This window comes from Apis laboriosa, unplaced genomic scaffold (assembly GCF_014066325.1).
Source record: "Apis laboriosa isolate Shangri-la unplaced genomic scaffold, ASM1406632v1 scaffold125_cov141, whole genome shotgun sequence".
NCBI lineage: Eukaryota > Metazoa > Arthropoda > Insecta > Hymenoptera > Apidae > Apis > Apis laboriosa.
Window position 1 is genome coordinate 1,579,978 of NW_025221145.1, and position 24,754 is coordinate 1,604,731.

At 25.6% G+C, this 24,754-nt stretch overlaps 1 protein-coding gene across 4 annotated transcripts in view; it reads left to right on the forward strand.

The window, feature by feature from the left end:
- Nucleotides 1-22,265, forward strand: part of LOC122720305 (terminal nucleotidyltransferase 5C) — a 224,074-nt gene extending 201,809 nt beyond the window's left edge. For 2 of the 4 annotated variants that reach the window (XM_043946920.1, XM_043946922.1), the window contains exon 2: nucleotides 19,054-22,265. In XM_043946920.1, coding sequence (XP_043802855.1) covers nucleotides 19,054-20,385 — 1,332 coding nt within the window. In that variant the 3' untranslated portion in view covers nucleotides 20,386-22,265. Of the gene's footprint in view, nucleotides 1-14,571; nucleotides 14,813-14,835; nucleotides 15,123-19,053 lie in introns of those variants that run through there. The other 2 variants (XM_043946921.1, XM_043946923.1) reach the window with 2 other exon arrangements.
- The last annotated feature ends 2,489 nt before the right edge of the window (nucleotides 22,266-24,754 follow it).

Here is a 24,754-nt window from a genome sequence, read left to right on the forward strand (position 1 = left end):
ATATACTTTTTGCTTTTATTATTATATTTGTATTTTAACCATGTTAAATATACAAAGTATTATTAATTAAAAAAAATATATATTTATTTTATAAATATATATAAATATATATATTTTCAAATATTTACATTAGATATTCAATATTTTATTAAAATTATATATTAGTAAAAAAAAACGATTCGTTGTTAAGTTTTTATATATTTATTTACTATTTATCATTTCATTTTATCAAATCGTTTTATTATTTAAGAAGAAAATATGCTCATGATTCCAAAAGATTACCAATCGATGCGAAAAGATAGTAGAGGACTGGAAATAAACCATAAATCTAAAGTTTTATCTAAAGAATATTTATTAGTTTAGAATAAGATAAAACTTTCAATACTATACATTGAAAGTTCTATGTGTACAAATTAATATCAACATATGCTGTTTATTCTGATATTACTAATAATTAACAATCTTTATTGTAATTCTCGACATCATCGAATATCGAATAGTTAGTTATATCTGGTTATATATCAATATTTATAATATATTCTAATTTCACTAAAAAATATTTGATTTATTAAATGCCAAACATTCAAGTATGAGCAGGAATAGAAAAAAATTGCAATTGATATGTAGATATAACAATTGCTGTTATTTTGATCACGCTTCAAACAGAAATGATTTTACACAAATGAATATTGAATTAAAATAGTATTTAATATTTGTGACTTTTTATAGAAATATTGAAAAATTTGAAGATAGACTTTTTACGTAGGACATCTTATAAATATTAAAATTAAAATTATTAGATACTTAACGACAATAACCTTTGTTGCGAATGCAGTTGAATTAATTATATCTGTATAGAAAGAATTCAATACATAATATTGAAATATTTTTTAATTAATATCTTAGAAACTAATAAATAACCGAAATTAAATTTTTAAATTTGAAATTTTATTTCCACATCATCCTTAAAAATTTCATATCGATCGATTATCTCTTCGAAATTTTATCCAAAATAAAATATATATTTAAGAAATAATTATATGTTAAAAATTAAGTATGAAGTATCAAGGAAATATGAGAATTCAAGAATTCAGGTATATTAAGATCAATTTTTGTTTTCATTACGCAGCAAGCTAATGAAAGTATCATTCTCAAATTAATTATTATTCACTAATTCATTTTTATTAATATAAAATTTGAAAAACCAATATCATTTTTTGGAAATCGAAAATTGATGTCAACAATTTTATGGATGCAGTAAACAGGAAATTGCGAATATAAAACAATGTAAACTCGAAAAAATTTTGTTTTTTATATAATACCTTTCTGTAAATCATTGCAGTATTTATTAATCATATATATATAATTAACTAAAATTTTTTTACATTAATGTTACATTGCTAGACAGCAACTAAACAGTTCAATTATCGGCATTATATTTTTTTTTAACAATGTATAGAAAAAACTATGTAATCATGAAATCAATTATGAAAAAATAAGTTAAAAATGATCTAAAAATATATCACTTTGAAAATAACTTGTTTCTCAAATATTATAAGATTTTGGAATTTATTTGCGAATATTTTTATTTCAAATCAATTCATTTGAAGTAAGTAATTCATTTAAAAAATATAAATGAAATGTTCAATATTCTATAATTTCATGTTCAAAATATTATTTTTCAAACGCGTTTTTATTTTCCAAAAATGAATATAAAAAACCGAAGATTATAATGTGTGAAAAATAAAAGTATAATGAAAATAAAATAAGAAAGAAAACTTCTGAGAGAAGCAACAAAAAGTCAAAAAACCGTGCAACGGTAGACAGTAATCAGACATCGATGAAAATTATACGTTTCAGTTTACGAATGTTCTCATTTCTTTGTAAATCATAGAGCATGACATGAAAGCAAATCGCAAGCGAAAATTGCGAAGTTTTTGTTTTTTTTCTCGTCCAAATCAAACGAATCTTTTATTTGATAATTAGAAAAAAATCAATATCATTTTTTGGAAATTAATATTCGTAACTAATTTTGACTATTTTTCTAAATTTTATTAAATTCTCGAATATTATGATTCATTATTGAAGATACATTCTACATTGGCACAAGTTTTTCATTGTTATTATTATATTGTATTATATTATTATTATTATATTCAGACATTAAATAAAATCATTTATATTTTGACATTTTTTGAAAAGGTCAAATTCTTCATTTTATATATTTAGTAGTAATATATTCAAATTGTTTGCATTAATAATATATTTTTTATTTTAATTTCAATTTAGAATATTTATAGATTTTATATAAATTTTTTCAGACTTTTTTAAAGATTTTTACGTAAGTGCTAAAAAACATGACTTTCATTTTAGGTAATCGTAAAAATAATTTATAAAGTAAGAATTAATTCTTCATCTTTATTATATTAACTTTATATTTTTATTATATTACATTATTTTGATATATACATTGATTATATAAAATTTCTATAATACGTATATCATATATGTATATGTACTCAAAAAATAATTCAGAAAATATTCTAACATTATATCTTATAAGAAATATATTTAAAATTTATATTAATAAATTATATAAAAAATTTATATAAATAATAATTATATAAAATATTTAAAATTTATATTATATTTAAAATTTTAATATTAATAAAAATTTATATGTATATAAAATATAATGAGTTATATTTATAGAGCAATTTCTTTTTGATAGAAAATCTCTTTGAGAAGATGAAACATATCCTCAAAGAATTTTCAATATTTTTTCATATTTTGAATATAATTTCGTCTAGAATATTTTACAACAAAAAAGTACATAAATATTTTTTATATTTATTAAAATTTTATTTTCTTTCGTATTATTACAAAATTAAAAAGAAAAGAAAAAGAACATTAACAAAACAATAATAATATTTCGAAATTATTTGTTTAACCGCACAGAGTGATATCCTGCTAAAAAAGAATTTCATATAAAAACTCATATAATCTCTATATTTATATTTCATAGTAATTAATCGAACTTTAGTGTAATATTTTAATTTTTAAATATTTCATTCATAAGAAACATTAATATAAATAAATTATATGATAAATAAATTTATGGTCATTATATGTAATTTATATTATAAAATAATTTTGATTAGATATAAATATGTGTATATATACATTTATATATAAATTTTATTTATACATAAATTTATTTATTTATATATAAATCAAATATGCATATGATTTGTTTTTCTTTTGTTATTTTCATAATTTTTTTTAATTTTGAAATTTGAAAATTTTTCTAAATTAAACATAATTAAATTTTAATATTTTTTGTTTATCTATTAATAAAATATTTATAAAATCAATAAAAATTAAAAAGTGTTTTAATTAATAATGGACAATTAATTTCATTAATTGATTAAATCAATCTTAATTTTTCACGACTAATTTTGTTTTATTATAAGTATGATAATTAATGAATCGATTGAATTAAAACTTTATTATTACTTAATAGTCATTGTTAAAAAATACACATTTTGATTTTTGAAATAAAAGTGAATTTTTTGAAATAAAAAGAAAATTAACTAAAATTCAGAAAAATATTGAATTACAAATTCTCAGAATATTATCTATTATATTTGATAAAATTTTATTATGTGCTTGTTTTTTTATTGTCACTCATAAATTCATTAATCATCAAGATAATTTTATTTTATTAAATTATATAATTTATTTTATTAAATCATCATTTATTCCTTAAAATTCTAATCACATTCGCAATCTTGTGATATTATCATAATAATTATCATAATTTATATAATTATATATTTCAAATATTTTAATTATTATTTAATTTTTATTAATAATTTTTATGAAAAATGTTTACAATTGAAATTGAACTTATTTTAAAAAAAATGAAAATAAATTTAGTTTTATTCTAAATTTTAATTGTATTCATTTTCTTTTTTCAAAATTATATTTTTATTAAATATGCGTACTCTATATTTCATGATTTTAATTGCAAATATCACTATATTCAAATTAATTCAATTATTTTAACAAATTTTTTTAACAAAAGTATATAAATAATAATTTATATTAAAAATAAAGAAAATTAAATCGTTGCGTTTGATTGTTTGAAAAAAAGCATATGTAATTAAAGCATATATAAATAAATAAGATCGTGAAAAGAACAAAGTATCAGGAAAATAATCGAAATTCGTAAAATCATAATATTTCAATAGACATAACTATGAAAATCGTAGAAAAAAGTATAACTTTTTTTAAAATAATAACAATATTTTTATTTTTTTTTGTATATTATCTTTTACATATCGTAATTATTTTTTAAAATAATCATTATCTCGACTTAAATACTCATTATATCGAGTTTTTACATATTTTCGACATACGTCTATCGATAATTTATTATATAATAATATATATATAATATAATATATTTATTATTGCAATGCAATATTCTTTAAATCGTCATTTTGTGAAATATATATTATCCTCTCTTTCTTAAAATTTTGCAAACAGATAATAATCATTCGAAATCAAGTCCAAACTGTAAGCAAAATATTTAAATATCTCCCATTTAAAGTGTTAAAAGTTTTTGATCTTCAAAATGGATTATAATCCATCGACATAATCGACAAAATTTTAAATTTTCATTTTAAGTGAAAAAAATCGTTAACAAAAATAATTTAAAAATAAAATTTGCAACGATTGTTGTCAATACATGAGTGAAGGTAGCCTGACCTCTTATGAATATTGCGTTGTTTTATATGAATGCTAGACATAAACATGTATTATTTAAAATATATGATATTTATAATAATTTGCAGAGAGTAAACTTTGCAACAAATTTGGTACTACAATTTGGTATTTTGCTAATTTGTTAAAGTATAAATTATATTTTATACATTTTAAAATGTGATTATTAACGATATAACGTCATTTATAAAACATAAAGCATAATGTTAATGCATAATTTATTAGTAAAAATTTTTAAATTAATTGTATAGACATGAAAAATATAATAATTAATTTATTATTATTTCTAGATTAATTATTTCAAATATTAGATTCTGTTCAAACTGTTTTTTTTTTTTTATTTGTATGATTAAAATCAAGATTTGAGAAATAAATTTATTAAAATATTTAATTTTTTTATAATTTCGTAAAAAGACGTATATTAATTTTTTCAGAATTAAACATTTTATAACGTATGGAAAAAATTTTCTATTATTAATTATAGAAAAAGATAGAAATATATACAATATATGATTCTTTATATTCTATAATATAGTATTTTTTTATAATATTTTTTTTATTTTTTTGATCTAAGGATTCTCAGAATAATTATAAAGATCAAACAAGTTAATTAATAAAAAATCTCATATTAGAAGCATTACATAAGCATAAATAAATATTTTAAACTTAAACTAAAAAAATTATGAATTTTTTATTTCTTTTAAATTCAGACAAAATCGGATAAAGTAGTATGTAAAAATATAAAACAATATAATATTTAAAAGATACGAATTATGCAATTATATTAAAATGTTTATAAATATATTTTAATGAAGTCTTAAATAATTACTCACAATTTATTTTGTTTTTAATGATCACATATATGTAAATTTCATTTTGGATAATAATCAATAAGTATGATTGAATTCTCAGATTTCAACTTTAAATAATTTAGATTTTTTAGTTTATTTAATTTTTTTTTTAAGTTTGTTTTTGGTACTTAAATAAGTAATTGAAAATGATCAATAAATAATATAAAAGTTTAACATTTAAATGTTTCATATTATTACTAATTAATCATTTTATTTCTGGTCATTATATAAAATCGTTTTCAAATACTTATTAATATTTTCTATAATATTTGTACAATCATTTTCATTCATTAATTGCTTGAAAATGACAGAATAAATTGCAATAAATTCCATTTAGATATGCATATATAAAAACTTCCTGTGACGGAAACAAGAAATTCATTAAACAAAAATAAATTAATAAACGACGATAACTGTTGTAAAAGATGTTATGTAATGTTCACTTTATTTAAATTTTAATTATTATTGCAGTATTTTGAATAAATAGAAATATTAAAATATTTTAATCATTACTTAAGTATTTAATTATTATCTCATTACTATATACAAACTTAAATACTTGAATATATATCTTATATTTTTACTCTATCTTATATATAATCTTATATAATCTATATATAATCTTATATTTTTACTCTATCTGATATTTTACTATTTTTTCCCTATTTTTTTTATATTAATAATAAAAATATATTTTTTCAAGATTTTAATGAAAAAAGTATAATAAATTAAAATAAAATATGTTATAATTTTGAAAACAAATACATTTATCTTCTTAATCTAGTTAGTTAATTAAGATAAATATAGGATAATTATTTACAAATTTGATGATTCCCTTATAAAAAAAAAATCTCTGACATTAAAATATAAATTTATAAATTTGATAAACAAAAAATAAAGTCGCGTTCAGTTATAATTTGTGCAGTTTTATTTTTGAAAGCAATTTTCGCAATCTAATCTTTCGAATAAACGATTTGTAATAACGATTTGTAATAGTTTACAATGGTATCTGAATTGATAGAAATAAAATTCCATGCTTTACTAATCGTATGTCCAAATATTAAAGTTGAAAATTTAATAAAAAAAAGAGAGATATATCTCATTCATCAAAAATAAATATTTAAATTATTTTATTCTTATTTTAATCATCTAAAATTCTTATAAAATATAGAAAATAAAAATTCATTAGAGATTATTTATTATTCATTGATTCGTTATTACCAAAATCTTAGTTTAAATTTTTTAAATATCAATCTCTATTAAACGTAGATCACATACATTCAAATTTTTTCAACTATCCTACATAATGAGAAATTTCATTGAAATCATTCATGCAGCACAATTGCTACATACATTATCATTTAAAATTTCAATATAATATCTATACTGTACTGATATTGATTAACCTGATAAATTTACAAAAATTTCATTTTATATTTTTTAATACAATTTTGATACAAGTAAAAGAATAATTTAATTAATTTAAATTTAAATATTGAACGATTATTATTTGTAAAATTGTTTTCTAATTTATTATACATTTTTGACGAAATAAAATCTTCTCATATGAATCCATCTATCCCTCTAACAAGTTTATATAAACAAAGTTTTATAATTTAATTTTTCAATATTTATAATTAGAAATTTCATTTGAATCTTCGTTTCTTTCTTTTTAAATCATTTATTTTCTTAATAAAACAAAAATAATAATATATATAAAAATAAATATAAAAATATATAATATTTTATATATAATATATATAAAAAATAATAATAATAATAAAATAAAAAAAATAATAATAATGAAATTAAATGAATGAGATTAATTGGATTAAAACTTAATTGAATTCAATGTTTTGAATAGCATTGCACTTTCATCACAAGAAAAATTCACTTCTGTGACTCGTTTGAAATCACCTTTTAATAAAACGTTAAAAATGCGCAATATCAACGGGGAATTTTTGTTCGTATATAAATAATTGATGTTACGCAACCGTGATGAGTTGATAGTTCGTAGAAACGTGTAATATGATATCCATCGGTGCTAATTGTCAAGTCAGAATGATTAACGTAAATTATTCGTTGAAAAAAAAATATTTATTACGAGTTGGACTGTTGTCGAAAAAAGTGTTTTCTATTTTTGATTGAAGCATGAAACTGTATTCTTGTTTAATTTCCGACAAAAAATGTACATGGATTTGAAAAACAAATTGGATTGATTCGATTTTTTTTTTTTCTTTGTTAAAAAGAAACCACGATTAGAAAGTTTCAAAGTAATTGAAACATTTGTTATGGACGTGATTTTGTTACATTAAAAAAAAAACAATAGGAGATAAATAAAAGGTGACAATCTTTTTATTGAGAATATCTCGCTATATTTAATCGATCATCATGACATTTTTTGTTTTCTAAAAGCGACTTATCAACAGTGAAAAAGAGAAAGAAATAGACAAGAAAGAAATGCATAAAAATCTTTTTAACTGCTTGCGATGTACAATAGTGTTTTCATACAGAAGATATAATTCTATTTTCATTAATTGCAATTCATTATTTTCAGGAAACAGAGAAACGATCACCTCAGAATCAATAAATATTCTTTTGCTGGCATAAATAAATAATTAATTTAAAAAAATATTGAATTTCTATAATTTTGATTTTTCTTTTATAAAAATATATTCATATTTATGTGATTAGAAATAAAATACAATATAATAATAATAATAATAAAATAATTAATATAGTTAAAATGATTTTAAATTGATAATAATATTATGAATTCGCTCGTTCTTGTGATCTTTGTTCATTCATTATCGCTTGTTCTCACGTTCTTGTTCATTTTTTTTCTTTATCATCGTCGAAACTTTATCGCCAAATTTTAAAAGCGAATGATTAAGTTACCAAAAATTAAACAAAATCATAAAACTATGTTTCATTGATTAAGAATCATATGATAGATAAGGCTCATTGTATCCACATGCCGATCGATTTTTCGGCTGATATAAAAAAAAATTATATCGAAACTGGGAATAGAGATAACAATTAAATTTCAGTTGTCATTAACCTATCGAATATTATTAAGATATTCTTAATATTGCTTATATTATATCTATTGCTTAAGATTGTTTTTCTAAAATTTATAGTATTATAGTTTTCTAAAATTCATTTTTAACAATTTTTGTTCCCGATTCAGTGCTTCACATTCTATACAAATTTTTGAATTTGTTGTTATATCTATATTTCAGATTAAGTTCGTTGATATTGTTCAAAAAAAAAAAAAGAAAAATCAAATTTTTCAAAATCACCTGTATTGTAAATTTTTTTGTTGCGTAAATTGACATATATCTAATCAAATTTTTTAATTATTTCCTTTATTTTTGCAATTACTATAAATGCGATTGTTTTAACAAGCGCCATTATCACTTCATTGAATATTCATTTCGTTACTGATGACGTAATAGAGATTACAAATATTGGCGAATATAATATATGATATAATTATCTATTGTTACAATTTCGATCATTGTAATTTCGAAGGTTGCCAAAGTTTTTATTTTTGCATCCAAAGGAATGCTCAAATTCGCTATGGATAAATACAATTTGCTAATCCGTTATATATTTTGGATGTCAGCCACCATCATGTGTTTATAGAAACAGTTGAAAAGTTACATACCATTGTATGTATAAATAAATCGTGATTATGCTCGTCATTTATAATAATTAAATTTTGTAAATTAATTAAAATAAAACGAATATCATCGATTATAAAAATTTGATATGGTTGATATATTTTAGAATTTATATAGTGCATAGATATTAAATTTTTGTCTTCACGCGATAATTTTCATTATGATTATCAAAAATAACTGAACGTATCATGGGATCAAGGTAATCACGGTGACTATTGATATAAATTTGCTATTGATAAAAAATATAATTTAATTTAATCATCTTACTTGATATTTTATTATTAGAAAACTGAGAATTATGAAGATTTATAAAATAAATATGACGTTCAATTATTTATTAATTATGAATGACATAAATAACTAACACTGACATAATCAATAAATAAATTTTTAAATTAATCGTGAGATAAAAAATTTGTTGAAAAAAATTATGATTGTGCTCCAATTTTAGGATTATTTTTTAAATAAAAAATTCAAAATTCAAAAACTATCAATTTTAAAAAATTTTGACAATTAAATTTTCTAATTCTTATTAATAATTATTATTATAAAATATATAAAATATAAAATATTTTTAATTTCTTCGTCACACGAAATCTATTACAAAATAAACATTCTCTCAAATTTATTACAAATAAACATTAAAAACTAACATAGCATAATATAACATAGCAAACATAGCAAATATATTTAATATAAGTTTCATTATACTTATTCAAAAATTTTTTAAATCTTTACTTTATTTAATTTTCTAAGACACATCCTCAACTACATTTTCTTAAATATATACATTTTAAAAATACATCATCTCGCAAAAAATATTCTATTTATTCAAATGCTCCTCCAAGAGAACGTATTTTTTTTTTTTTTTTTTCTTAAATGCGGAAGCAACACATCTTCACATAACAAAGTTAAATCTTATCTAAATGACTCATTCCTAATTCTTTGCGACCATCTTTGCTATTCTCGTAAAGATATTTCATACTTTTGCGTCGTTCGTCGTATCGCCGAATACGATGACGTAGAAATAAAAGAGCCACGATTTAACGTGGGTTGATGACTGGAAGCATCCTCGAGATCGATACTGTTGTCGACCATCTCGTTGGACCATTTCTTTCTCCCTCTTTCTTTCTCTCTCTTTCTTGCCCTGACCTGCGTGGGTGCTATTATACATATACGTCATCCAAACTCGATGAAACACAGACAAATGCATTTAAATGTGTGTTCGTGGATGAGCGAATGGGGGAATAGCGTAACAGCTAGAGGTCGGTGTATTCATTCACCGACACCCACGCGCTCTTTGGCGTGACGTCATTCAAGATATTACTATAGGGTGAGATAGGGAAAGGATTTGGGAAGGAAGGATCTAGGGCAATACATTTTACCCCATGCCTTATCTTTTCTCGGTTTGTTCATTTTTTTTTTTCATGTATTCATTCGTTCGTTTCATAGTAATTGTTTAGCTTTAGTTATAATTGAAATTATGTATAAAATTCTTTCTTATTTTGTAAAAATTATATAAAAAGTATTAAATATTAAATAAGAATAATATTTTATTTAATTTTCTCGATTCAAGTATTTTTTTAATATCGAAATAAAACATTTTAAAAGAAGAATATAATAGTATTGTTAATATTGAAAAAATTACTTAGACATTTATATTCATTTTATTTTTTATATATTTTTTATATATATATTTTGGATATTTATCTTGGATTTAGCTTTTTATATATTCTATATTTGTTTGTTTTTTGTTTTTTTTTTTTTATCTATTTCTTTATTTTATCCGATGCTACTTGTTGATTTCTCTTTGCTGACATTCTATCTCCACTTTATTTTATCTTTGTTTCATATACCCTTTGGATAACCTTGTACTATTCATTTTTTCTTTTATTAAATAATTTTTATCCATTTATTTAGATTTTACCATGCTTTTAAATTATTTTTAAGCTCTTTATATCTTAATTTTTTTTTTATTCACTGCATTCTGTTTGTTTTCCCTCGTATTTTCATGTTTTTGCTCGCACTATTTTTCTCTTTCCTGTCTCTATTCATTTTCTTTACGCCGGTACGTTCAATTTATCTCTTTACTTTTTCTTTCTTTTTTTTTTATCCTTTATCCTTGTTCCTCTCTCCGAATATTCTCATGAAATGGTTAATGGTCGATCAGAGTCGAACGTCGCAGCGATTCAACGAGCCACATCATTTTTCCAGTTGATTTCATCTAAGCTACTATTATTCTCGATGAACAACGAAGAAGAACGAGCGATTGACAAGGGTTGCTCATCTACTTTGTCTTCTCTTTATGGTTGTTTTGTTGTAATGGTATTGTATGGGAAAATTGATTTTTAGAAGATTTCGATTCCTTCGATTGTCAATAGATGAAAAAATTGAGTTATGACGTGAGAATGGTAACATAACGATAACAAAAATGAATGATCATTCAAGAAATTGTTTCATTATAGAAACATTATTTTTTTTTTTAATTTTAAGAAAAGATAATAATAGTATAGAATAAAGTAAATGAATAAAAACAAAATTAGAATAGAATTATAATGTTAAATGAAATTAATTTTAGAAAAATAAAAATTAAGAGAAAATAAATTCTGGAAATAAAATTTTATTTTCAGAAATTAGAAAGAATTAAAAAGCAAATAATAAAAATTAGCTTAATACATCATTGCTATTAAATTATATTATTACATTTAGAGATAATAATATTAACAATAAATTTTTATTAACGAGGTTTTATATTAGTTAAATAAAAAATTGTTACAATTTATTGCACATTTTTTAATTGATAATATGCAATAAAGATAAATAATCAAAATTATTTATAAAAATTACGTATAAAATATGTCCATAATTATATCGTAATTAAATAATGTATATATATACAAGCATAAAATTGATTTTTTGAAAAAAAAAAAACAGAATAAAATTTTTTCCAAGACTTAATTTTCGAGATAATCGAATTCAAAAATCTATTTCATATATATTGAAATGGTTTGTAATTATAATTACATTTGTGAACAATGTTTATATGATATTCATGAATTATTAGATTCAAGAAAGAACAAAAAGATATTTTTCACGATTACATTCGATAAATTCTAATTTAATTATAATTATATATGCACAAAGTTTATTTTTTAACGATTGTATAAAAAATGAAGCAATAAAATAAAATTTAAGAGTTTATTCTATAATTTTTATAAATTTCTTTCACAAAGAATCATCTAATACCCATTTGTACATGTTATTCAATAACAATTCTTTATATAATCCTTTATATAATAATTACAATAATTTACTTTCAAAATGATTTTTTGAATTATTTTTATATATTCATTATAATTTGTAAATAAATTTATAAATAATTTATAAATAAGTTATTTTTCTATAATTGAATTTCAATAACAATTTTTTATATAGTAAATATTTCTCGAATAAATTTTAATTTTTGTATTGTATTGTTCAATGAATGATAAATAATATACCATGTTTCAATTCAAAATATTTTTTCCAAATAAAATGTGTTTATAAATATTTAGAATTTATTATAAAGTTTGGAACAGAATACATAATTTTTTAAACTTGAAATATATAGTATAATCCAGATTTAAAATTTCAATATATTTTATGAATTTAAATAAATAAAAAATGTTAAACAAACAAAGGTTGATGCATTATTAAAAAGTTATAAACAAAAATATGAAATAAGAAGGAAATATTTATATTCGTTATATTATAAATAGTTTTATATAAACTGTGTTTACTGTACATTATGATTATTAAATTAATACTAATTTTTATTTAATATTAATTATTATTATTGGCATTAATTTTAATATTAAATCTATAATTGTAATTAGTATTCCATTTTAAAATGATCTCTATTCTTCGCAATACAATATTGATAACGGTTCAAAATTAAATTTATTGCATAATTTATTTGTATTTTGTTTTATCATAATAAATGAATCATTAATTTTTTATATCAATTCATCATACGTATTTATTCTTTTAAAATTTTTCAAATAAAAATTAAATGTGCAAAATGTAAGATCGGATATCCTTCTTGGAAAAAAATGTATACTTAATGTTTAAATGATAATCTTTGTCCTTCCTTAAATTATAATTTTTATTATCGCGAAAAAGGAAGCGTATCTCGATTTACGCGACAGCATAACGAAACGAGTGAATAATAGCACAATTATAACCTTGAGATTGATTAAACGTTCAAAACAGGATTCAATTTTGGATTACATAATTTCAAAGGAAAGAAGTAAAAAAATATCGAACAATCCGGGATAGAAATATCGAGAAAATAATGGAACAACTCTTGGCGCATAGGGAAATTTTCCAAGTAATAGTATTGAAATTATATCGAGAAAGTTTCCTGGAAGTGACAGAGATTCAAATGGATTGTTGATTGCCCATCGATATCTCCAGCCGGGAACCTTGAAAACGTTTACAATGGTGGATTATGCGTTAGAAGATTTCAGTCTCGGAATAGAAAGATAAAGAGAATTTTTATCGAGAAATATGTAAACATTGAGAAGTTAAGTTATATATTTTTGCAATTAATTGATTGTCTGCAATATTCACTATCTGTTAATATAAAAGTTAATATAAAATTTACATTTTATATTATATCTATAATATTTGTCTGCAATATTCACTATCTATTAATATAAAAGTTAATACAAAATTTACATTTTCACACTTCTTGATTCACACTTAAAGATATGTTATTGAATGATGTACTTATCCAAAAATATATTTTTATATATAATTTTACAAAAAGAGAGAAGAATCGTTACTTATTTGGTTATTATGAAATAAGCAGGTACGTGTTTCAAAAAAAAAAAAGTTGAAAAGACCGTGCACAATGATCAGATTTACACGAAGCCAGAGCTCAACGTCGATAGCGGCTTGCTAGCTTTGTATCGCCCCTCTCTCTCTCTCTCTTTGGTACACTAAGGACATCGCTATCGCTGCTATTGATGGAGGTATCGCCGCCGCCGCCGCCGTTACCGCCACCGCCATCGCCACCGCCACCACCACCGCCACCGCCACCGCCACCGCCACCGCCACCGCCACCGCCACCGCCACCGCCATCGCCACCGTCACCGTCACCGTCACCGTCACTGCCGCCAGTCTTCCTCGTACGCCTTTCACCGCGCTGGTCTCAGTTCGCTGTTGCCTCTCATCAGCTGTGGATCTGCTCGGATCAAGTGGACCGTTTGCAAATTCTGAATTTCGCGCGCGAACGTTTTATATAAAATATTCTTCGCGTTCATACGTTCGTTCATCGTATTTCTAAAGAGTTTGATTGAACAAGTTTAATCCAATTTATCGAAACTGAAAAAAGTGATCAACTTCTTAATTGAGAGTAAAGTTCTCAACGTGATCAAGCCTGTGATATACCAAAGCTGAAGCGTATAAAGTTAAAAACACGGCATCGAGTGATTGTTCTTCATGGTAAGGGATTGAATTCATCGAAGAAACTGGTGGAGAAACGCCTAACGCGAGATCCACAGGTGGTTCGATTATTTCGTGATCGTTTTGCGAAAAGTTAAACTAGAAGAATATATCCTGGTCGAGTGAAAGTAACTCGAACTGGTTAATCGGCTAATTCGTGGCCGTGGTGAATCCCGGTGGCTCTTAATATAATCGCGATAATACGTAATGTAATAATTGTGGATGGATTAAATATTCAGTTTGTGCGACGGAGAGAAAATCCTACAGTTTCGTGCAAGTTTGAATATTGAATTGGTGGAGAAAATATAAGGTGATGACATGTACAAAATATATATGTCGAATTATTAATAATTTTTGTTTCTTTGACGATGGAAAATTTAATGGGATGAAAGTTTAATGGAATATATTCTTCGTTATTCATTCTGGTTTTTCCCAATATTGCATCACATATTAATTCGAACATAATTCCATAATTTAGAGAATTCTTTAAAGAAGTAGTGAAATATCATCACAGAAAAGGTATTTTTCGAGTGTTGATTATCCGTTTAAAAAGAATTAATTTGAATCGAAATGTAACATAATGTAATCATTATCGTCTTTAATAGGAAAAAAGCGATAATGATATCTGGCAAGTTAACAGCCATTCTTATCAGCTTTTTATCCTGAACAAAAAATGATTCCAACTCGACTAACTCGTATTATCGAATTCATATTCGTGTTTTTATTCTTACAACAATCGGAATATATTCTCAAATCCTTCTCTTTTTTCCCTCTTTTCATCTGAAAAATAACAATTTATCAAAACTTATTCTCACACGAAAGATGGGAATAAACGTGTGGTAAATATCCCAGATATGAAACATCGTGCGAAATAGATCGAAAAGTGTGACGCAACGGATCTGGTAATCGAGCGTGGGGCAATTAGCTAACGAAGTTATATACTACTACATGATTAAGTGCTGGTTGTTCCCAAGTGCATGGTGAGAGAATGATCGCGGAAAAGAGAGCGGGAATAGATTGCAGTGGCGGATTCTGATGTACGCTTGTTGAAGAATTTCAATTTAACGACCGGTTTTATCGCCCAGTTATCCCGATTAATATTGAAGCTGCGTGAGCTCGATAAGCTTAACGGTGACTCTTAGCCACTGATCGACCATATCTTTTCTCGTTATCTACTAATGAAATAACGATAATTAAACGCCGTGTCGCGGCCGTGAACGAGTCGAGAAGAGTTAACTCCGACTAGCCCCTGTTGCACTTCGAATCGGGTTCCTTTCGCTTGCATACAAGTTCGCTTCGGTGTTTACTTTCAACAGCTGACTTCCAGAGATCCGTCCAATGGCATCGACCTTTTGGATCATATTGTAATCCAATTTTTTTTTTTTTTTTTTTTTAGAATTTTGAGAATTTGATTTGGATTACTTTTAAGGGATTTATATTATAGATCAAAGATTTAAAATGTAAATCATTTTTCTTTTTTTTTTTATATTAAATATTCTATTAATTTTTAATTTATTTTGTATATGTAATCAATGCTATAGATATCAATAGTTATTATAATTTTGATAATCATAAAGAAAAAGATATATCTGATCGATTTCAATGATTTTTATATATATAATAGAGAACAAGATTGTGAACTATTTTTTCCTATACATGTAAACATCGTTCGATCTTAATTTTCCAGATATTTGAAAAAGATAATTGTTATTACAACATTGAATTTCGTTTATGCATCCATGACAACTGCCATAGCCACTTATCTACCGTTTGTATAAATACATAACAGCGATAAACAACTAGAATTGTATAACGGATGAACTATTTCCTCGTGAATTTTTATGAATTTGAAATATCTAATTCTCAATATCTTACATCAAGTTTGGACATTCTATAGAATATCTCAAATACGGAATGCGAAAGAATAAAATAATAAAATAAAGAATAAAATAATCCTTGAGTGACTAAAATTACAATGACCGAAATCACGATGAAATCAGCTTTTTACTTAATATTTATTGTTATAACATCAGTGCATTCTCCGAACGAAAATATAATAATATTAGTTCATCCATTATATGTTTGGAATCGCTACCACACACTGTGATATGTTTATATAAATAGTTGATAAATGACATGTTGACACACATACATTCATGATACATACAGGTGAAATTCAATAATAGCAACTATTTTTTTTTTTTTTTTTTTTTTTTTTTTTTACGAATATCTTGAAAATATTGATTCTTCAAAATTCTTCATAAGATATTTCATTTTAGATAAGAAATTTTTAAAGATAATAAAATTCTAATTTCAGTTTTTCTTACATTCTTAGTTTCTAAGAATCAATTAAGTTTTTTCTAATTTTTTTTTAAGCAAGGATTTTAATTATGTAAAATTTTTAGATATTTTTTGCGATGAAAATAGAGTTTTCCAAATTTTCTAAATGGTTTTTAATTTTGCACTTTTAAGAAATTATTTAAATTAATTATTTATTGCTTTTTTTTATATTATTAAAAGAAGTTTTAAAAGTCGAAGAAATTTTATAGAGAAAATATATAAAAAATATATTAAATATATATACAAAAAAATATTAAAATATTTTTCTATTGAAATATTTTAAAATAATAAAGAATTTTTTTACATACTAAAAAGTATTTTGGAATATTAAGAAAATTCTTAGAAATTAAATAAAAGTCAAATATTTCTTAAAATTTGTTGACACAATCTAAGGAATTTTACGAATTTTAAAAATATTGAAAAATTATTTAAAAAAATTTTGAAATTCCAAGAAATTTTGAAATACCAAATAATATGTTACGATACCAAAAAATATTTTGAAATATTTCGCAGTCTTTTGAAATAAATGATTTTCCTTCGTAATATTTTGAATCGCTATAGAATTTTTCAATACATGAAAAAAATCTTTTGAAGTATCAAAAAAGTATTATATTCAACAACTCTATTTCATATCTTTTTATTTTTACTTTAATTTGAAACTTTCAATGAAAGAAAATCACTTAAAAAAAAAAACAAAATCAATTAAATATCTATGAAATATCAGATTTTTTGCAAAAATAAATAATAAATAAAAAATAAATAAATAAGAACTATTTTATTTTATTTTACAAAGCACAAAGATCGAACGATTGACAAAGAATGAGAAGTTCTTATAAATACATTATTCGAATGTAATCTCATGATATTTCTAAACATGTACATTTGAATCATAAACATGTACTTACTAGATATTCTCGAAGGATGCGTTGGTAGCACATAGAATGTTAAACTTCTCACTGTGTTTATTCTCGAAACTGTTTATCTATTTGCAATACGATTACATTAATCACATCATCACTTTATTACCATTCTTTACTCACTTTAATGTCATAATTTTCATGACAATCATCAATTAATATCATCTACAGAATTAAGGAACATTGAGACGATAACTTCTTTTTTCTAACTTTGTTCTATTCTTTCAATTATTGTTCTGATTTTTTTATCATTATATATTTTGTTTTTTAACTGACACTTTATCATTGTAATATTTTTATACAGAAAAGTTTGAAAAATAAATTTGGAATTTTTAAAAAATTTACCTAAATTTTTATTATTTTTAGAGCAGTAGAAAATTTTTAGAAAAGAATAATAAAATTAAATATAAATATAAAAAAATGATTAAATGATTAAAATATTTATTTATATTTATATTTTATATTATATTCTATATTTGTATACGTAAATATTTGTATATAGTATGTTATATAGTTGTAAAACATATGTAGTTAAAATGTTTCACACTTTAAATAAATTAAATAATTGTCAATTTAAATAATTTTTCAATTTTTTTCTTAAATTTCTTAAATAATCAAATTTTGTTTAATGAAATAATAAAAACATATAATAAAATAATAAATAAATATATGCTAAAGATTAACATAATAAATTGGTTTTTTTTATTGATATAATTTTTCATGCAATATTATATATAATTTTTTATAATCTATATTTATAAAATATATCAAATATTTAATTTAATTGGATATTTTTGGAAACAACCATAAAAATATTACTTCATAAAATAAATTATATTTTTCAAATACTTTATTTCTATCTACATTCAACGTGTAATATCCATTCCAACAATATCCATTTGAGAACATGGCGTAGCTTAATACGTTTTATCGAAGGCGGAAATGATACAGTTAATAACATCTCCCATTTCGTTTCCATTATAGTGTGGCTCCCTGGAGATCGGCGAGGAACGCCAACGTCGGGTCGCTATGATGGAGTCCCTGTGCCAGGTGAGCGGCACCAAAAACATTGGCGGCAACGGAGGCAACGACAACAATGCGAACACCAATGGCAACAATAACAACAATCCGAATTGTCCGGATCCCCAGCAAAGGCTGGCGGTACTCAGTTTCGATCAAGTTAAACGATTGAACGATGTCATGAACGAAGTGGTATGCATCCACGGACGTGGAAATTTTCCCACTTTGGAGGTCAGATTGAGAGATCTGGTCAATGTGGTCCGTAGTAAATTGGAATCTGATCCGAGTAATGGTGGTGCCGGAATGAGGGTACGTGATATAAGATTGAACGGTGGTGCCGCTTCTCACGTTTTGGCCACTGAATCACAACCGTACAACGATCTGGATCTGATCTTTGCCGTGGAGCTTTCGAGCGGACGAAATTATGACAAGGTGAAGGCCGCGGTACTCGGCTCGCTGTTCGACCTGCTACCAGAAGGTGTCAGTCGTAAACGTATCACTACTTGTAGCCTGAAAGAGGCTTATGTGAGCAAAATGGTGAAAGTGAATAACGAAGGTGACCGGTGGTCCCTAATCTCCCTCGGGAATTCACGAGGTCACAGGAATGTCGAGCTGAAATTTGTTGATTCGATGAGGCGGCAGTTTGAGTTTTCGGTCGATTCGTTCCAGATTGTGCTCGATTCGCTCCTCTTGTTCTACGAATGCAGCAAACTACCTATTGGCGAAAATTTCTATCCGACGGTAGTAGGTGAATCAGTATATGGTGACTTCCAAGAAGCGTTATATCATCTTCACAAGAAATTGATCTCGACAAGGAGTCCGGAAGAGATTCGCGGAGGTGGTCTGCTCAAGTATTGCAATCTTTTGGTTAAGATGTACAAACCCTCGCAACCCGAATACATAAAGACTCTCGAGCGATACATGTGCTCGAGATTCTTTATCGATTTTCCCGATATTAGCCAACAACGCGCCAAACTTGAGAACTATCTGTGGAATCACTTCGTCGGTCCTGAAGAGGAGACCCTTAAGTATCAGTACCTGATGTTACTCCATAATGTAGTGGAAGAATCTACTGTATGTCTCATGGGCCACGAGAGACGACAGACTCTCGCTTTGATCGAAAATCTTGCCTACCAGGTATTGTGCCAAGAGCAACAACAACGATTGACGAATCATCAGCAAGCTCCACCTGGACCACCTGCCACCTATGTATACGCGAACGGTTATTATTATGCTCCAGTGATACCTGCGTGTTATACATGCACCTGCAACTCGTGGATGGCGTGCTCGTCGTGATGCGACATCGACACTAATGCCATCGTCGCCACTAGTACCGCCATCACTACCGCTACGACAACTACCGGCACGGTCATCGACGTCCGCGACATCTCTGCGATCATTACCGATTATAAAACCATTGATGTGACTCTGCTTACCGACCACGGAGGCGAACATCTACTATCAGGATATAATCGACGAGATTGGGATCATCATGATCCTTGTTTATTCAAAAATATCGAGAATGATGATGATCGATCATTGATTGTTCACGGGCCAAAGGAGTATTGTTTAGTTCTCAGTTGACGCTTGGACATGCATCAAACATCACACATTGACCAATTCAGAGTGTGACATAAACGAATAGTATTCTCGTTGAAATGAAAGCAACAGAAAATGAGTTCGCCGTGATCGATTCGATGATGGATCGTAAAGATTTGAACAGATCGGTGATGATGAACATAGATTCAGGGAAGACTGAAGAGACTAAAGAACCAAGAAGATCCAAAGCGAGAATGGGAATATTCGATTTGTTACATTATACGTTTTCGTCTATTCATGTATCTTTCTATTTCTCCTGGACATGTTTATCCAACTGCAATAGACGAATCAGTTGTCGTGGGGGAAAGACCAAAACACGATGGTATTTGTTGTAATACGGTCGTAGGGGATCAACTGAGAGACTACAAGACTCCGAACGAAACAAAATAAAAAAAAAAAAAAAAGAATGATAATAAACAAAGCGAAACAGATAAAAAAAATAACAGAAAATGTGTTGTGCCTAACGAATTCAAACGAATAGTGGAGAGAAATGTAATCTGTTTGCGTACGCGCGGTAAATGATAGACGACTTTTAACGTTACATTCTTATTTGTGCGCGCGTCGATAGAACGAAATAGACGCATATAACTCGCAATAGTGGCGCGAGAAAAACGGAGACTGTGCGTGCATCGAAAAAAACATATGTTTCAAAGTCCCTGGGGAACAGTAGCGCTGCCATTCAGTGGTATCAGCTCGCCAAGATTCCGAATAATAGCGATAAAAAAAAATCAATTGTGAGGCGGAGAAGCGACGACGAATCGAGAAATGTATGGGAGAAGAATATTGAGAAATTCGAAAGACCGACGACGAGAAAAAAAAAAAATACAAAAGGATAGAGAGCGCCTGGAATTGAATTAGAAAATAACAGAAACAATTGTTAGCGCATATGGAAGCGTCCGTTAGCGTTCCACGGTCGCTCTTTCTTTTCTTTTTTCCCAGACAAAAAAAAAATGAAAAAAAATAAAAAATAAAAAAATAAAAAAAAATATATAACGAATGAACATAATGTTTCGAAAATACTATACTAAAGGTAGTGGTAATACACAGATTTCACAAAAAAAGAGCAACAACAAAAAAATAAATTTAAAGCAAACAGCAGGCTACGAAACATTAATGGGTGTGGCGTTTGCTAAAAGATTAATTATAAATATATAAATAAATATATATATTTAAAAATATATATAAATACATGTATAAAATCTGTGTATAAATATTAATGTGTGGCTGTGAACACATTTCATTTAGATACTACTGTAACGTGATATATAAGAATTGAAAAAAAATTGAGGATGAGCGGCGCGATCCATGTGACAACATGAGGACGAGAGTTTGTATGCGGAGATAGAGAGTGTGAGAGTGGAAAAGAGAATAAAAGAGCAAAAGAGATAAAGAAAGAAGAAAATCAACCAGGGGTGAAAGACGATTCCATTCGTTTTTATCTTTTTCTAATTTTTGCATGAACCAGCGCTGTCATGTCGCAAATAAACAAAATGAAAACATAGCAAACACACACATATTCGTACATGTTGCGAATCATATTGCGAATCATAAAAAGTAAACAAAGATGAAGGTTAATCCAGGTAAAAAAAAAACAAACCATGATTTACTAAAAACACATATATAGAACATGAGACGCTAAAATAATAAAAACAGCTATTTTTTTCTTCTTTCAATTATATTATTTCAGAAAAAGCTCAAGAAAGAAACCATCAAAAAACGTGTCGAATGAGATTCAAATAAATTAGAAAACAAATTTCTCCTCCCTATACGTGAAATTACATACATGATCACATAAATGAATACATATATTTTATATATATATTTACATATATGTGAACTTAAATACACACACGTTTGTGTGATTGAGTAGTCCTTTGATCAAGCGGCGACAGTCAACAATCAGCTCTGCTTGCATAACTTTTTTTTCTTTTTAGATACCGATAATTATTTAATGCTATATCCTGAGATCTGTTGATAGTGTGATCACAAAGAAAGAAAGAGAGGAAGAGAGAAAAAGAGAAATAAAATATACGCGTGTTCGCGTGCCTATGTTTCTCTGCCCATGATAAAACGTATTTGCATAATAAAACATAATAGTACTCAGTGCGACGAACTTGTAAATTGTATATCGTTCTGCGAATCGCTGTGTTATACACACAAACGAGCACGCATGTGTGTGTATCCACGTGTGTATAATCCATTCTATATATGCACAAAGAATACACCACCAGCCACAGATCTTTGAGCGTCACGCGTCTGCAGATGTCTCTGTCTTTCTATCATGTTTCTGTTCTATCCTTGTCTTTCTCTCTTTCTTTCTCTGTATAAACACGTAATATACGTCATGTACATATACACATACGGTAGCGTTAATATATAGGGCTGAGGGAAAGAGGGGATGAGTGTTCGCGACTTGGCGTCTCTCTTTTATGTGCGTGTTCGTATCGACTGGTGACCCCGTTAGTCAACTCAGTCAGTCACTTTGCTCGCTCGCTCGTTCACCAGCTAAGCTGCTTCTAGCCAGGCGCGTTTGCTCGCTCACTCACTCTTCCTTTCAGTTTGCAAGCGAAAGTAAAGGCCTAATAAAAAGCCCGCAAACTGGTTTTTCAGGTATATCGCGTGTTAATGCTAAGGAGAGCCAGGCCGACTAGCGATGTTGTATGCACCCGGTGTACACTTCTAGCCGCCTGTTCCCTGTTTCCTTCGATATCATCACTACATTTTCTACCACCTATTAGTGATTCTTGTAGTAGTTGTTTCCCTCGCGAAATTCGATTGATTTTCTTACGTTTCTGCAATATATTTTGCAGAGACAACTAAAAATGTTATTTTTTTCATTGTTGATTTACATAATCTGGTTGAAGATACGCAGAAAATTCGCGGTAAAAAAAGATATTCATAGAAAAAAGATGATAGTATTATAGTGATTGGTAATTCTGAAAGCGTTTTGTAAACGTTATTTTTGAATTAGATTACTCAATTAAGAATATAGAATTGAACTATTTTCTTCTTTGATATGAAGCTTTGGTAATTTTTTTTTTTTCTTTTTGAGTTTGATGCGTATATATTGTTTGTGATTAGCATCAGTGATCTTACATTTTTTAGGTTTATTACAATAGGATTTTGAATGTTAGAGTAATTCGAGTTGAAAATAGCAATTTGGATCGATATTAAGTTTATCTTGAAAAAATCAGAATAGATAAGTTAAAATCTTATCTTAAGTTCATTTTCAAATATCTCCAGAATGTGTTCCCATTTAATAGATTTTAAGATATTTAGAATTTGGAATTAGAAATGAAGTATAGTTTAACATTTAAAGCGGAAGTTTGTTTTATAAGTTCGATAATTAATAAATAAAGAGCTCGAGTTCAGAGTCTTTATTTACTTGATTCTGTTTTTTTTTCTTTTTTTTTTTTTTTTTTTTCGTTTGCCATCTTACTCAAAAGGATCGAGATTTCTTTGGTTTAGCGAGATTTTTCGGATTTTTATTTTTGATAAAAAATTTTTTGATCACGTTATTTAATTCTTGAAAGCTTTAAATCCTTATTATGGATTATCTTAATCTATCTATTTCTCGATCCAGATATTGTTCTTTCTTTTTAACATAGGTGACAGAATTAAAATATATTCGTTTGTATTAAAAAACAAATAACAAAAAGAAGAAAAGAAAATACCTAAAATACCTATATATATATATATATATATATATATAACTTTATAAATTAGTTAAAAATTATAAAAAAAAAAAAAAGAAAAAAACTCGTATCTTTTTATCACATTCGTTTTTACTCAATATCGTATATATCTTATCATTGTATGAATTTTTTTAAATATATTTTATAAATACATTCGAAGAATTCAATCGTTTATGATTGGCATAATTTTCCTTTTGAAAGATTTAACTAGATGGCTCAATCTCTAAGAATTCCATATTTTTTCTTTTTTAACATATTTCTTCTCTCTGGATCATTATTTAACATGAAGGAAAATTCGATTTTATTTAGATACAGTTTACTTTTCATTGATAAAACAAGAATTTTAAAAAAACAAACGCGCAGAGAATGCA